At 55.1% G+C, this 15,301-nt stretch overlaps 2 protein-coding genes across 3 annotated transcripts in view; both read left to right on the top strand.

Moving 5' to 3' along the window:
• Positions 1-1,182: 1,182 nt before the first annotated feature.
• Hes5 (hes family bHLH transcription factor 5) lies at positions 1,183-2,624 on the top strand. Its single transcript, XM_021200554.2, has 3 exons — positions 1,183-1,299; positions 1,388-1,553; positions 1,644-2,624. Exons 1-3 carry the CDS (start codon positions 1,246-1,248, stop codon positions 1,922-1,924), a joined length of 501 nt encoding a protein of 166 aa, XP_021056213.1. The 5' UTR covers positions 1,183-1,245; the 3' UTR covers positions 1,925-2,624.
• Positions 2,625-4,282: 1,658 nt separating this feature from the next.
• The window catches only part of Pank4 (pantothenate kinase 4), a 16,476-nt gene continuing 5,457 nt past the window's right edge, over positions 4,283-15,301 (top strand). The window contains exons 1-10 of one of the 2 annotated variants that reach the window (XM_021199981.1): positions 4,283-4,448; positions 8,905-8,987; positions 9,349-9,563; positions 9,756-9,939; positions 10,210-10,302; positions 10,618-10,771; positions 11,119-11,300; positions 11,889-11,970; positions 12,209-12,309; positions 14,341-14,496. In XM_021199981.1, coding sequence (XP_021055640.1) covers positions 4,325-4,448; positions 8,905-8,987; positions 9,349-9,563; positions 9,756-9,939; positions 10,210-10,302; positions 10,618-10,771; positions 11,119-11,300; positions 11,889-11,970; positions 12,209-12,309; positions 14,341-14,496 — 1,374 coding nt within the window. In that variant the 5' untranslated portion in view covers positions 4,283-4,324. The remainder of the gene's footprint in view (positions 4,449-8,904; positions 8,988-9,348; positions 9,564-9,755; positions 9,940-10,209; positions 10,303-10,617; positions 10,772-11,118; positions 11,301-11,888; positions 11,971-12,208; positions 12,310-14,340; positions 14,497-15,301) is intronic. The other variant, XR_002380619.1, reaches the window with a different exon arrangement.

Raw genomic sequence — 15,301 nt, forward strand, 5'->3', positions numbered from 1 at the left:
GAGTATTGGGGAAATAGTACAGGTTCCAGATGGAGGGACGCGCCTAACATGGCCATCCCCTAGATGTCTATGGTGTGACTAGTAAGGTCACCTGGTTAGGCACCACAGTTATCAGTTCTTGCAAAGAGGCCCATCCACACCGGCACGGCATTCATATGGGGGCTTATTTTTAGGTCTTCCACCTTCTACCTGCCAACACAAAATGCTGAGTGAAATTGGAACACACACACACACACACACACACACACAGAGGCACGCAAACGCTCGCAGAGGGAGATGTCATGAGAGGAGTTAAGGGCAGCCACGGTTTCCTAAAAGCCACGTGGGAGTAGTGATCACAGACAGCATGAAGGAGGCATGGTCCTCCTGTTTCAGAGATGCATGTGGCACCTGGTGACCCAAGAGCAGCCCAGATACCCTGTGGGTTCAGGGGTTCCTGAGGGCTTCCTGGGTATGGGGCTTCCTTCTGGGTACTATCCAAAACAAATTCAGCCAGCCTAGAAGGAGGCTTGGCAGGCTCCGCGCGTGGCCATTTCTAGCTTCGGAGAAGTCACTCCTCTCAACTGACGGAACTGGCAATAAAGCGCCAGAGTCCTAAATCCTAAACACCTGAGTCCCTCTCTCATCCTGTACCTGCGAATGGCATGGCCGCAGCATCTGTTTTGAGGAAGTATGGCCCACTTTAACCCACTGTGCCCGTGGGCAACAGGTCCCAGCTGGGGAGGGTGCCCACTCCTCTGGAAGCCGCTGTCTGTTCATTGTAAAACTCTCATTTCTCTGCGCCTGTGGCCTCTGCCAGCCAGCGGTGGGGAGCCTCTGGGGAGTGGGAGGGAAGAAGGGGGGAGCACTCCTTCCTGCCCTCCCCACCTCCCCGCGGCCTGGGAAAAGGCAGCATATTGAGGCGCGGGGCTCTCAGCATCAGGCCCCGGGATGCTAATGAGGGCGAGCGCGTTCCCACAGCCCGGACATTGTGCCGCGCGGCCCACCTGCTCCTCGGGGAGCGACCATTGTGCCCGCGCCAATTCACAGGCAATTTAGCGTGCGCTAATGGGCCGGCGCCTTTGTGCGGCCGGCGCCGCCATTGGCCGCCGAGTGTGGGAACGGCCGCGGCGCCCGGACCCCAGGCGCCGGACCGCTGCCCGCGCCTATATAGGGCTGGCGTGCTGGGGTCCAGGTCGCGCCAGCCCGGGACGCCTGGCTCTGTCCGCTCCGCTCCGCTCGCTAATCGCCTCCAGAGCTCCAGGCATGGCCCCAAGTACCGTGGCGGTTGAGATGCTCAGTCCCAAGGAGAAAAACCGAGTAAGTGCCACTCGCCCGGCGCGCGCGCCGTCCCGTTCCCCCGGGGCCTCCGGCGTCCGCCGCCCACCTGACGCCTCTCCTCCCGCAGCTGCGGAAGCCGGTGGTGGAGAAGATGCGCCGGGACCGCATCAACAGCAGCATAGAGCAGCTGAAGCTGCTGCTGGAGCAGGAGTTCGCGCGGCACCAGCCCAACTCCAAGCTGGAGAAGGCCGACATCCTGGAGATGGCCGTCAGCTACCTGAAACACAGCAAAGGTGAGCCCGGCGCCTGCGCCCGCCTCCTGCTCCCCGCCGATGTGGCTCCCACCGCGCGCGCCCCACTCATGCCGCTCCGTCTCCCCACAGCCTTTGCCGCAGCCGCCGGCCCCAAGAGCCTGCACCAGGACTACAGCGAGGGCTACTCGTGGTGCCTGCAGGAGGCAGTGCAGTTCCTGACCCTGCACGCCGCCAGCGACACGCAGATGAAGCTGCTTTACCACTTCCAGCGGCCCCCAGCTCCCACCGCGCCTGCCAAGGAGGCCCCGACTCCTGGAGCTGCGCCCCAACCGGCGCGCTCCTCCGCTAAGGCTGCTGCCGCCGTCTCCACCTCGCACCAACCCGCCTGCGGCCTCTGGCGGCCCTGGTGACCCAGCGGCCCATCGGTGCCTGGAGCGGACCAGAGGATGAGCTCGTTCCTCTGGGTGTGGGAAGACATTCCCCAGCCTCAGTTCAGCCCCAGGTTGGCCGCTACCTTCTTCCGAAGGCTCCCTCCCCCGGTTGGCTGGCCAGCAGGAGGGTCATTCTTAGAGAATGTGTGTGCAGAGTTGTCATTTGGGGATAATCAGGGCCCACCCTCTGCCGCCCGTCCGACCCCGTGGGGTTGTTTTGTGTTTGCATTTCAGCAAGTGACTTCTGCGAAGTTCCCGGTCATCACCGGCGGTTCTATGATATTTGTAGAGTCGGGGTTGGCTCACCCCAGCCCGTAGAGGACTTTCTTCAGGGCCCGTTGCTGCTGGGCAAGCACCCTGCAGGCGGGCTGTGCCCTGGGCACATTTGCCTTTTGTGAAGGCGGAACTGCAGATGTTTCCTCATAGGAAAGCACTCAGCCTGCGTGGGCGTAGGGCCCATGGGACCTCACCTCAAGGTCCACATGGCCTTGGCTGTCTGATGCGCGCTCACAGTGGGCTTTCTGGGAGGGTGGGGTCTCCACGACGATCCTTAAAGGATTCCTTTGTATGGGTGGGTGCATGTGGGCACGATTTATTTTGTACTTAGAATTTGAACTCTTGGTCATGTGGGAGAACACAGGCTGTTCTGAAGGCTTCTAATAAAATATCAAGCCCTCCATGTCTGTGCCTCTCGTCCTTAGCAGCCAAGGGGCGGCTTCCCCTGTGGCTGGAGGTGGAACAGTGGGATCTACCATGTTCACAAACCCGGATCAGGAGGAGTGCTTGCTGGTGGTCCTCTGCCATAGAGAAAAAGGGAGGGCAGGAGGTGGAGAGGAGAGGGGCATACAGAGCTGTTGTTGCTCTCACGGTGAACAAGACCTGGGTAGCTGCTGCGGGCTGCGGGGGTTTCTGCTAGCTCCCAGGAGAGGGTGGGGGAAAGGATCCTAACAACTATAGACCCTCTGCTTTGTCCACTGAGAGGAAGCTGAGGGCCTCAGTGGACCTCTTGCTGCAGCAAGAGGCTCGGCTGTGCCAAATCTAAGGAAGTATCCATTCTAGTTCCTGCTTCCCTTAGTTTGCCTGCTTAGGCAATTCATAAATGCCCTCCCTTCCACAGAGTGACCAGGGCCAGGACTGACCCATTCCATTCAAGCCATGAGCCTGGTAGGTATGGGCCATTGTCTAAGACAGGTTGTCTGCTTTAAGGCAGGCTACAGAATGTTTGTCAGGTTCACAGGGCTGTCCAAAGGCAAAACCCACGGAGCAAGGAGTGGGAAGGTGTGTCTACGTGTCTTCTGAATGACAAAGTCACAGATGTGGCTCCTGCCCCGACTTGGATCTTTCCCACCCAGCAGTTCATTAACCACCACCACCCTCTTATTCCTATCTACTCTGCCAGTGACCACCTGAGGACCCTGCTGTGACCCACATATAATAAGCAAGGACAGAGAACATCTACCAACAGGGGAGGAGGCCAGTGCCCTTGTGGAGTGTCCTACACACGGGCCAGGCATACTCCACTTACAGGGACTGAAGTTGCTGGGTCACCTCATTCTCAGGAGCCCTGCCACCCTGGAGCAGGCTCTCCCATTCAGAGTACACCCACTCTGTTGGCAAACACATACAAGGTTGCCTCCTCCTGGAATCAATGTAGATATATGGCAGCTGAGCCTGTGCATTGCCTCAGCCCTGTGCTCCAGGTGCCTGGCAAGTCACCTGAGAGCAAGATATTAAGTTACGTGATGGACCTCTTGGAGGACACAGTGCTCTCTCTCAAGGGACTTAAGTCAACAGGAACTCCAGATCACCTCCACTTTGGAGCCCTGCCCCCTCTTCCAGGCACCCTCTCCCCTTCCCCCCTATACTTTGTGCAGATTGCCATTAAAGTGCTGATCTTCCCCAGCTGCAGACGCACGACCCTATTCTATGTCCCTTCCCCGTGGCTGGGCATTCCTCGAATGTAGGGTCCTTAAAACTACTCCAATTAATATGGGAGTTTTAGCATTGAAGGTCCCACTCCTTTGGGAAACCAGGATGGTGGGTCACCCTAGCAGAAATCACAGCAGCTTACAGGGCTAACCTCACAGCAAGGAGATATGAAAGCAGGATCGCCAGGATCGAACCAAGTTAGCATCTAGCCAGCTCAGCGAAAGAACAATATTCCAAAAGCTTCATATTGGTAGTTTGGAGAATAACGGCCCTCCCTCTCGCAATCCTGGCTTCTAGGACACTTGTCTAGGACGGTCCGGCGGCCCGGCCTCCCGCACAGGCTGAGTGGGGCGGAGTCTCATTAGCATAATTTATGCACGCTGTCGTTTAGCAGTCAATTATATGCGCATATATTTCCATGGCTGATGAGGCTGGCCGGGCACTTTCAAAATGGCGGAGCGTGGAGCGAGCGGCGGCGGGAGCGGCGGGGACAGTCTGGACAAGAGCATCACGCTGCCCCCGGACGAGATCTTCCGCAACCTGGAGAACGCCAAGCGCTTCGCCATTGATATAGGTAGACACGGACCGGGTACTCGAGAGGGTGGCCGGAGCAGTGGGCGCGGGTGGCCAGCGGGGGCGGCGGGAAGGACGAAGGGCGGGGGCGCGGGCCACGCGCACAGCCTCACGGGTCGCCGCACAGCCTCTCGGGACTCATAGTGTGTGCCGCGTCGAGGTGCGGGGCCGAGCCGCCCGTCGGACTCCAGCTCCCGGTAGGCGCTGCGCGGTTGGAGCGGGGCACGTCGGGCCTCGTAGTCCGCGCAGCGCCGGTGGCTTGTGAGGGCTCGGTGGAGGGACGGGCGGGGCGGGTGGCCTCGGGAGGGGTCCTCATCTGCTCAGAATCCCCCGGGATGAGGCTGGCCTTGGCCCCGCGGCGCAGTCCGCCGGAGCTCCAGTTTCCCAGACAGTTGTGGAGACGTTGGGCCTGGACACTTGTCGAGCGCTGGGTGTAAAGCTCCCAGCGTGGACCGTGGTGGCTACGGCTGCCGCCGCCTCCTGCGTGCCTGGTAGTTCACCTTCCTGCCGACCCGCCACAGGCTCACCTTAGATCCCCTTCCCGCGTTGGGCAGCCTCATGCCCACTAACAAGTCCTCGGGAGAGGTTCTATCACCGCCCTGGTGTACAGATGCGGAGACCAAGGCACAGAAGAAGGCTAGCTTTCTCCGTGGTCTTTCTATTCGTAGACAGCAGATCCAGGATGGTAGCCGGCCAACGCTCCCCCTCCCCATCCCCTACTCCTATCCCCCAAGCACTCTGCTCTGCATCCTGTTATTGAGGAGCTTTGCACCCAACTGCTTGCAGGCACAGTTTTCCCGTGTGTCTCTTGATGCCAGCGTGGTCAATGAGGCCCCACACAGCCGGGCAACATCCGCAGTCTTGGACTTATCTCCGTGAATGAATGGGTGTGCTGCTGGCTCCTAGCCGCCTTGAAAAGCCTGGGCTGTTATGAGACTGTGAAGATTCTCTTTACTTCTGGAATATTGAATATGTTCCCTGCCCTCTCTTGCTTTTGGGTTGTCTCTCTGAGGTGTTCTTCCTTGGGAGGAATGAGGAATGGCTGAGAAAGTAAAGATGGCCTGCTGGCCTGTCCTGTGTTCCAGCTTTATCAAAGGCTCAGGAGGGTGATGGAGTGGGCCAAGATTCTAGTAGCACCTGAGATAACTCGGTGACTGACTGTATATTAGGTTAGAAGTGATGAGCTTGCACTTCAACTGTCCACAACTTGACCTCTCCAAAGGCCCCAAGGCAGCTGTTCCAAGATCCTGAAACCTTCACTCCAGGGCTAGGTTTCATGCTTTGTGGTCTTACACTTGTTCATTAGGAAGGAGGCAAAATTAAATAACTGTGTATGGAAAGCAGTTGAAAATTAATTCAAACATCATCAGGCAGTTAAGAAAATGGGGCTCACCTTGGATAATCTATGTGGTACCCAGAGACCATCTAACCAACAGCTAATAAAGCATGAGCTGTAGTGGAGAGGTGCCCTCAAGCTGAAGGCCTGAGGCCAGACCAGGGCTGTCTGGACAGAAGGACATTGCAGGGGATGGGGATGTTCAGTGTTGGGTTTTGCTTCCATCATCAGTCTGGGTCCTGAATCTGAGATTGGAAGATCATGCGTTCCTGAAAACAGACCTTTTTTCTTTTGTTCTTTCTTTCTTTCTTCTTTTCTTTTTTTTTTTCTGCAACTCATGGGAGATCACAGCTCAGGATAGGGTTGACAGCTCAGGCACCTACAAAACATCTTATCGCAGTGTTGTTTAAAAACAGACTTCTCCTGTTTCCTCCTTCCTCACTGTGTCCCTGGATCCAGGAAGCCTCAGCTGTTCTGTGTTCTTGGCAAGCCCTTTTCCTTTCTTGGATGGGGACACTGATGTCAGCTGAGTTGGAAACCCAGGCAGGAGGAGACTTCGGGGTAGTAAATGCTAGGCTGTCCTGCCCTTCTTGGTGCCGTGGTGTACAGGTGACAGTCATAGGACAACTTGGTAGGATTCTCTCCTACCATGTGGGTCCTGGGGATCAAACTCCAGACAGCAAGCACCTTTACTCCCAGATCCGTAACTGGATAAAGTACACCTCCATCCGTTTGCTCAGCCTTTCTTTTAGGAAACCGAGTGTCCTCACTCAGAGTGAGTTACAAAAGCATTTAGAGTCAGACAAGCAGGGATTGGGGGCGGGAGAGAGATCAGGAGGCTTAGGACTGTGGCCAGGGGTGGGAGAAGCACGTGATACACTCACTGAACCGAGAATGGGCCGCCAGGACAGACTTCATTGTGTCAGTTTCACTGAGGGGAGAACTCTGGCCTCCAAACACCTTGGTCCTGCACGTTTGTAAATTTGAGTATCTGCTCTCCTGAAGTCCCTTAGTATTTCCTCAAAGCCAACACTTGCAAATAACTTAGCCATTTTACTCTGCCACTGAGAAACCTTTGCCTGGTCAGGCCTCTGAGAGATGTAGCCGAAGTGGGGTTCAGACGTTCCTGGTTTCCCCATGTGTCACCTGGGGGCCTGTGAATCTGCAGTTGCATCTACAAACTGGAAGGTGTCTTTTCTGCCTGCAGGGGCTTGTCCTTGTCATGTCCTTCTCTGGAACTCTGGGCAACTCTCCCTGGAGTGTGTGGCTCAAGTGGACAGAGGACTTGTGCTTTTTCTGGAGCCCAGAGGTCGGCAGTGTGCTGTATTCCATGGTGACAGGGCTCTGTGAAGATGTGGAGAGCCTGCCTGACTCCAGGTGTGGCGATTGATGCATATCCCAGCACTTGGGAGGCAGAAGCAGATGGAACTCCATAGGTTCAAGGCCAGCTCGGTCTATATAACAGAGACTCTGCCTCACAAACTGAAGAAAATGGATAAGCAGTAGGAAAGGACCACTGACCATTCTTTAAGAGGACTCTCCGATTCAATTCCCAGCATCCATGTGGTGGCTGACAACCACCTGTAACTCCATTTACAGGGGAACCGATGCCCTCTTCTGGCCTCAGACACTTCATGGACATGGTGCTCAGGCATTTATTTAGGCAAGACATCCATACACATGAAATAAAAATACCCCCCCCCAATTAAAAAATATATAAAAATTAAATCTTTGAAAACAGCAAACAAAAGAGCTTGGGGTCCGTGAAGGCTGTTGACTTACTTCCTTTGCCTACTTGTGGGTCCTGGGCTGCTCCATGGGCTCAAAGTCCTGAAGGCTGTGGCCGCTCCTGACCCTCAGTCCCTGTAGGTAAGCCCTCCCTGCTGACCCTGTGTTACCCACCCTGACCTGTTAAGATGAGAGGTCAGGTGTGGATGGACGAGTCTGCTTAGTTGGGACCCGCATGTGCAGGCACGGGTCTACTACTGAGCTACATCCCATCCCTCTTTTTATAGTATGTTTTTTAACTCCTTATACATGTGCCATGTATGCAGGGGATATTTCTGCTCATGTTCTTCGCTTGTGCCCGTCCCTCTTCTCATTTTATCTCCCCAGACATCTTACTTCTCTCTTGTCTCGCGGCACACACACACACACACACATATAAAGTCCAGGAAACACAATAAGAGGAGTGTGCATCCATCTTTCTGAGACTGGCTTGGCTCACCGAGTCTGATCATCTGATCATTTCCCTTTTCCTGCCGATGACATGATGTCATTCTTTTGTGGCTGGAAGAAAACATTCCATGTACAGTAGACCACACTTCCGTCATGTCCTCTGCCCTCAGCCCACATCTTATGTTTTATTGTGAGACAGGATCCCACTAAGCTGCCTGGGCTGACCTTGAACTTGTGATCCTCCTGTCTCTGCCTCCGCCTCCCAGTTAGCTGGGATTACAGGTCTGCTGCACCTCCAGGCCTGGCTTTGTAACTGAGTGTTTAGAGAGGGGTGGTCAGAGGCCCATGTCAGGCTGCTCCTCAGACCTTTCTTCCCCTTTTTATCTCTAAATGGCTTGGAGCTTTACCAAGTAGGCTGGAGTAGCTGGCCAGCAAGCCCTAGGAGTTTGCCTGGTTTTCTCTTCTCCCACTTGGTGATTGCGGGATTGTAAACACACACTGCCATTCTGTGGGTTCTGGGCATCTGGGCTCAACCCCTCATGGTACAAGGCTCATGCTCTATCAACGGAACCTCTCCCCAGCTCTTGAAAAGAACATTTCTTTAAAACCCGGGACAGCCGAGTGCTCTCCGAGGCAAACTGACTCTGGCTCTGCCTTGGGGCTTTGTGAGTGTGGGGAGGGAAGCCTTGAACTCAGATTAGTTAAGAACCTGAGGGGGCACAGGACTTGTAAAGGAAACATGTTCCCTCAGTGACCGGTACTCTCTCCTCTCATCTGTGACTTCAAGTTCATAAAGCACTAAGCTCCTATCTACAGACTCTAGTGTGCAAGGAAGAGGCTGCTGAAACACCAGTGTACCCGGAGAGCTTAGGGGAAGGAGGTGGATCTCAGGGTCTCCTTTTCTCTGTTCTGAATTTCTGTGGTTTTTGTCTTCTCCGTGTAGGTGGATCATTGACCAAGTTGGCCTACTATTCCACCGTACAGCACAAAGTGGCCAAAGTGAGGTCTTTTGACCACCCAGGAAAGGTAGGCAAGTGCATCAGTGGAGCTGGGCGGGGTGCTGCTTCCCTCCGGCCTTGTACTTCATACTGTTGTTTTTTGTTTGTTGTCCCCTGCTGTTTACATATGTTAACACTATGGTCCTGGAGTTGATTGTTCTTCCCTGACTCCTTGTGAGGTGTCCTTTCCTACCCTTTGTGAGAATGCCTCCCCTTCCCCTGCTCCTTGTCTGAAGGTATGCAGGCCTCTTACCTGTCTATGCTGTCTATGCCTTGGCCTAAGGTAACATCAGGTATTTTGTGTATCACAGTTGAGTAAATGCCTAATGTGCTGGGGCAGGGTGCTCGGGGCTATCCTTGCCTCTTGAAGACTTTTTAACTCTTTCCAGGACATGGAGCAGGACCATGAGCCGCCCTATGAGATCTCAGTTCAGGAGGAGGTCACTGCTCGCCTGCATTTCATCAAGTTTGAGAACACCTACATGGAAGCCTGCCTGGACTTCATCAGAGACCACCTAGTCAACACCGAGACCAAGGTCATCCAGGCCACTGGGGGTGGAGCCTACAAGTTCAAGGACCTCATCGAGGAGAAGCTGCGTCTGAAGTGAGTTGGGGCGATACCTGTGGTGCCTGCAGTGCGGCGGGGGCCTGAACTTCCGTGCTGACTGTGGGTGCTGCCTAGGTGGCCTTGCTGACTGCAACCCAGGGCCCGTGTGGGCACAGTCTGGCTTCCCAGTGCTGCCTCCTACCAAGTGCACCGAGGTTGACTCTTGTGACTAGGTTCTTTTATTTCCAGGGTGGACAAAGAGGATGTAATGACCTGCTTGATTAAGGGGTGCAACTTTGTGCTGAAGAACATCCCACATGAGGCCTTCATGTACCAGAAAGACTCAGACCCAGAGTTTCGATTTCAGACAAATCACCCCAACATCTTCCCCTACCTCCTAGTCAACATTGGTTCTGGCGTCTCCATCGTGAAGGTGAGAGTCCACAGAAGGGCAGCTGAAGGGCTCAGCGCCTGCTGACTGTGTGTGCCGCATCACAGACTTCACTGGGCATGGGCACAGCTTTGACCCTTCACAGAGCCGTCCTTGGCATGACAGGCAAGCACCAACCACTTGTATCAGTGCCACCAAGGGTTCACTTGGAAAAGTATGGCAGAAACTTGAGGAAGGACATGGCAGCCCTGACCCCAATATCCTAGCAGCCTGTGTGGCCTGCAGCCTGGTGCATGCCCTTCTCTTTCTCAGGTGGAGACAGAGGACCGGTTTGAGTGGATTGGTGGAAGCTCCATTGGAGGAGGCACCTTCTGGGGGCTCGGGGCTCTGCTCACCAAAACAAAGGTATTCCCTGCAGAACCTCCACTCTGTGGCCCTTAGAAGGGCCTTGGTGCATGTCTGCAGAAGCTACTCCCAATATCCTGGCTCCAGTGAAAGGTCCTGGATCCCTGTGACTGAGCTGTTCATACTCTGAAGTGCAAGGGCTTTGAACTGCTGGAGCTCGGCCAGCTCAGTGGTCTAGCATCCTCCCTTGCCCCTTGTGCTGAGGGAGGGCCATTCACATTTGACTGTGCAGTCTCCTCTCTGCTATCCAGGGTAGTGAGGTGCCCTGGCTGCTAGGCCCTCACTACCCTGCTGTGCTCTGCTTTGCCTCCACAGAAGTTTGATGAGCTGCTGCAGTTGGCTTCCAGAGGCCGGCATGCCAACGTTGACATGCTGGTCCAGGACATCTATGGTGGGGCCCACCAGACCCTGGGCCTGAGTGGCAATCTCATCGCAAGCAGTTTTGGGAAGTCAGCCACTGCTGACAGAGGTACCTGCCAGTATCTGCCTTTCATGACCCAGCCACAGCCAGCCTCAGTGCCCAGGACATCACTCTGCCCACTTGTGTGGAGAGTCAGATCTCACAGATCTCCCTGAGACTGTTCTTGTTGGGCCTCCAGGGCTCACCTTCCCAGAATCCTGCTCTAGCTCGTTAGAACATTGCCAGATGGCTACCTCAGCCTCTGTTTCCAAGAAAATACAAGCTAGGAAAAGCAGTTAGGATAGTTGTTTTTTTTCTTGAAAATGAAGCCTCATCCCTGCCCTCTTCCCTCCAGCTGTCTGTCACCTGGTGACACTGACCTCACACCCTGGGTTCTGTTTTCATTCCCCTCTCAGAGTTCTCCAAAGAAGACATGGCCAAGAGCCTGCTGCACATGATCAGCAATGACATTGGGCAGCTCGCCTGTCTGTACGCCAAGCTCCACGGCTTGGACAGGGTCTACTTTGGGGGCTTCTTCATCCGGGGTCACCCCGTGACCATGCGTACAATCACCTACAGCATTAACTTCTTCTCTAAGGTGACTGCACCCAATTTCCTGTCCCTGTACTGGTGTGGACTCAGCTCATCCTGGTTGCTCCAATGTACCCCTGAAAGTCTCCCCAAATGGCAGGATGCTGACCAGAACCCATACCCAAGAGCACATTGCAATGCTCTGAGCTGGGACACAGTCATAGTTCCTTGCCAGCAGGCTCCTTGGGGAGATAAGTCCCCACAGGCCTATGGCCCTCCCATCCACCCAGACCTTCTGGTCAACTGCACCTTCCTCCTGGCCAGTTTGGCATTCTGTGCATTGAGTGTAGCCTGTTACAATGAAGGGCAATCAGGGACTGTCCTTTAGTGAGGTAACCTGGTCCGGGGTATATGGGCCAGCGAAGTGCTATAGATTGGCGCTCAGGAATAGGCTGTAGCAAGCTCAAGGTAGCCTTGTGGAGTCTGTCTTCCAGTCAGGTTCCACAGCGGGCAGGCTAGCCAGTGGCGTGCAGGTACCCTCTGTTGGCAGGGTATCTATCAGGCAGCCTTGAAGACGCTGGTGCACTAGTGTGGTGGGTACACAATGGATCTGACTGGACACTGACCAGTTATGTGTGGGCTTGGGCTGGGGCAGGGTGAAGTCCAGGCACTCTTCCTGAGACATGAAGGCTACCTGGGAGCCATCGGGGCATTTTTAAAAGGAGCCGAGCAAGACAGTGAGTAGAGTCACCGCAGTGAGCAGTGGCTGGCTGTGCAGGATGTGGCTGTGCCCTGGCTGGGCATCTGGGTGGGAGAGCGGGGACCAGGGGGTGGGACATGAGGCTTGAGGAAGCCACAGAAAGGGGTAATCCGTAGCGTGTAAATAGACCAATGATTTTATCCCTTTTCCTCCTCTACTTTCCCCTTTGAATCAAGGGCGAGGCTGACACGGTGACCAGCTTCTCGTTTTTCCAGATCCTAACCAGTACAGCTGGGGTGAGAACTACGCAGCCAGCTCCGGGCTGATGAGCACGTCGCCCGAGCTGTGCCCGACACAGCGGGCAAGGAGCGGCACAGTGAGTAGCAGGCCCTTCCGGAGCAGCCTGCCCAGCCGTCTCCACTGTGGCCTCTCACCACACAGGCTGGTTTGATGTTGATGACAAGTTAGACTTGAAGGCAGGAGGCATGGAGGCTTCGAGAGCCCCCGGAGCCTGAGAGGCCTGGTGTTCCATGCAAAGCACCCTGGCTGGCAGCTGCCATGATGTTTGCGGCAAGAGCAGAGAGTAGGCCTGCCTCTGTCTGAGCTCGCGGCCAGCAGCTTTGTGTTTCTGGGGAAATCTGCTCTCCCTAGAGTGTTCTAGATCCATTCCTCATGTCTCCACAAGGATGAAATCCACTGTGGCTGCAGACACTGGCTCACCTGGCCAGAGGCAGGCTGAGCACTGCGGAGCCGGTGGGTTGGGAGACTCCTTAGCACATGCCTCCTTAGAGCCCTCTTCATGCGGGCTCCTGCAGGTCAGATGCCACTATGGTGTAGTAGCCATTTTGCGGCTGTTTGGGCGTCTGACAATTGGCTGTGGAGCTTTTGTAACTCCAAATGCCATATATGTCTGGGAAGAGTAGTTGGAGTAAAAGGCTACTTCTAGAAGCAGGAAGTAAGCCACCACCCTCGCACAAGGTTGTCGGCACTGTGTCGACCCAGCATCCCTTGGTAGTGAGCCCGGGCCTCTGCAGTAGAGTGTTCCACATGCCCCTGGGCATTTGTCCGTGGGCCAGGCTGGGTGGGGAACGGCTGCTCTAAAATGGGCATCTCCCACCCTTGGTTTTTAATTCAAGTGGCCCTGCTGAGGCCTGCCACATGGCCCCCCGAGATGGAGACAACAGCAAGCAAAGTTGTCCTTCTGTCTAAAGAGAAAGGTGGCTTATGCTTCCCTTAGTAGAACATGGCAGGGTGAGTGGCACTGCCCAGCTCTGTCCTACACCTTGGGGCCTACAGAGCCTATGCTGGGATGATGTGTCACAAACAGCTGATGTCCAGGTGCTGAGCAGTCATTAGAGGCGTAGATTGCCAAGAGAGACAGAGCTAAGCCACCTAGACCCTGGCAATGGCAAGACCTTCAGAGCAGGAAACTTGGTAGCATAGTAGCTAGTGACATGAAGCTAGAGAGCTATGTGTTCTCCTGCGCAGAGGGCGCTGAGGCTGGGGCGCTCAGTGGTGAGCCAGTGGTTAATGTAGATAACCCCTGTCCATTCCTGGGCAGCTTGGGAGTTTCTCAGACCTTTCATGCTAACCTTGCCACTTGTATGTGTTCCCAGGGTTTGCAAGCATTTACCCCTGTGGCTCTGTCCAAGCTGAGTCTTAACCCAGAGTTCATGTTCAGTCATTGCAGTTGAAATGCCCTGGCTGAAGGGGCTTGAGTTCAGGAGTGTGGTATGGCAGATAGACACTTGAGATCAAAAAGAGGTGACCTTGGAGCAGAGGTCACACTTCTCTGGGGCAAGAGCCGCTGCTGGGCACAGACAGCATAGCACGGCTCACCTCACTGCTGTGCACATGCTTAGTTAGGCAGTCCATGTGACTGCCTGAGTATCTGGTCTTCCCGATTGCGTCCCAGGGCCAGTGTATGAGGAACAGCCCTGTAGTGCTTTGCAGATAGCTCATCAGCTGGACAAGACAGAAGCCAAGGCATGTACCAGCAGCGAGTCTGCCAGAACTCACGCAGATGAGACTGAGAGCTAGAGGGCTGCTGGGACTTACCACTGCAGCTCCCCAGCACGGTTGAGAACCAGAGCTAAAACTCAGGCAGAGTGCCGGGAGGAAGGCAGCATGAGCCGGTGTGCGAGCAGCCAGGGCCAGCTTATGAACCACAGGCTGCTGTGGGGTTAAGGGGACAGTTAAGGGAGGTAGTTTAGGGAGCCACCCTGATCTGAAGCTTTCAAGCGTAGACCCACTCCACAGCCAAACCATGGACAGAATCCAGGAAGTCTGGCTGGTGCTGCAGGAAGACGGGTGGAGCTGCTGCATTCATGTTGAAAGCCAGAGCTTATGTCAGGGTTGTGACCTTTCTGACAGCAGCCTTTCCACTGACCTCTTCTTGTCCTCCTAGTTTGACCTTCTGGAAATGGACCGGCTGGAGAGGCCCCTGGTCAACCTGCCCCTCCTCCTGGACCCGTCCTCCTATGTGCCTGACACGGTCGACCTCACAGATGATGCTCTGGCCCGTCAGTACTGGCTCACGTGCTTTGAGGAAGCCCTGGATGGGGTGAGGCTCCAAGATACAGCAAGTGGAGGGCGTGTGTGGTCCCCCAGCACCTGGGCTGCTCTTGGGCTCAGCTGGCTCCATCCCTATGAGGATTAACAGGGGAAAGAAGGGGAAGAGGGCAGGGACATGTCCCAGAGGTCATGTGGTCTTAGTAAGGCAAGAGTATGCCTGTCTGGACTGTGTGTAGGGTAAGGGCGTGACACAGTGACACGGCCTCTTCAGAGCAGCACGCGCCTTCACTGTTGACAGCTTTTCAGCAGGCAAGCCATCACACGGGGCTCCTTGCTTTTGGCCTTTTTTGGAGAAAGGGTTTTACTCCGTAGCCCAGGATTGGATGTACTCAGTCATGATCCTTCTGCCTCAGCCTGCTGAGTGCTGGGATTACAGCATGCCAGGCACCTGTTGTGATTCTGATGTAAACAGGGTTGTATGTTGCTTTGTGGGGCTATTTCTTTGTTCATTTTTTTTCTGTCTCTGTGTCAGAGTCTTACAGAAACGTAGGAAGGCCCTGTGGCGAGGCAGGGCACACTACAGCAAAGCTGCCTGCTCTGTGGTAACCAGGAGCAGAGAGGGAGAGATGGAAGGGGCCAAAACAAGAGTTAACCCTTCAAGGCTGTTGTGGTGTCGAACGCCTTTGCTCCCAGGACTCAGGAGGCGAGGCAGGCAGATCTCAGTGAGGCCGAGCCCAGTCTTGCATACATAGGGAGTTCAAACCAACCAGCGCTACATAGTAAGATCCTTTCTCAGGACACACACACCCACACCCACAGCCACACACCCTCTCCCTCTCCCTCTCCTCCCTCTC

Source organism: Mus pahari, chromosome 6 (assembly GCF_900095145.1).
Source record: "Mus pahari chromosome 6, PAHARI_EIJ_v1.1, whole genome shotgun sequence".
Lineage (NCBI taxonomy): Eukaryota > Metazoa > Chordata > Mammalia > Rodentia > Muridae > Mus > Mus pahari.

Coding starts and splice junctions, on each gene's coding strand:
- Hes5 (XM_021200554.2), top strand. CDS start 1,246: ATGGCCCCAAGTACCGTGGCGGTTGAGATGCTCAGTCCCAAGGAGAAA. Junction 1,300..1,387: donor GTCCCAAGGAGAAAAACCGA/GTAAGTGCCACT, acceptor CTCCTCCCGCAG/CTGCGGAAGCCGGTGGTGGA. Junction 1,554..1,643: donor CTACCTGAAACACAGCAAAG/GTGAGCCCGGCG, acceptor GTCTCCCCACAG/CCTTTGCCGCAGCCGCCGGC.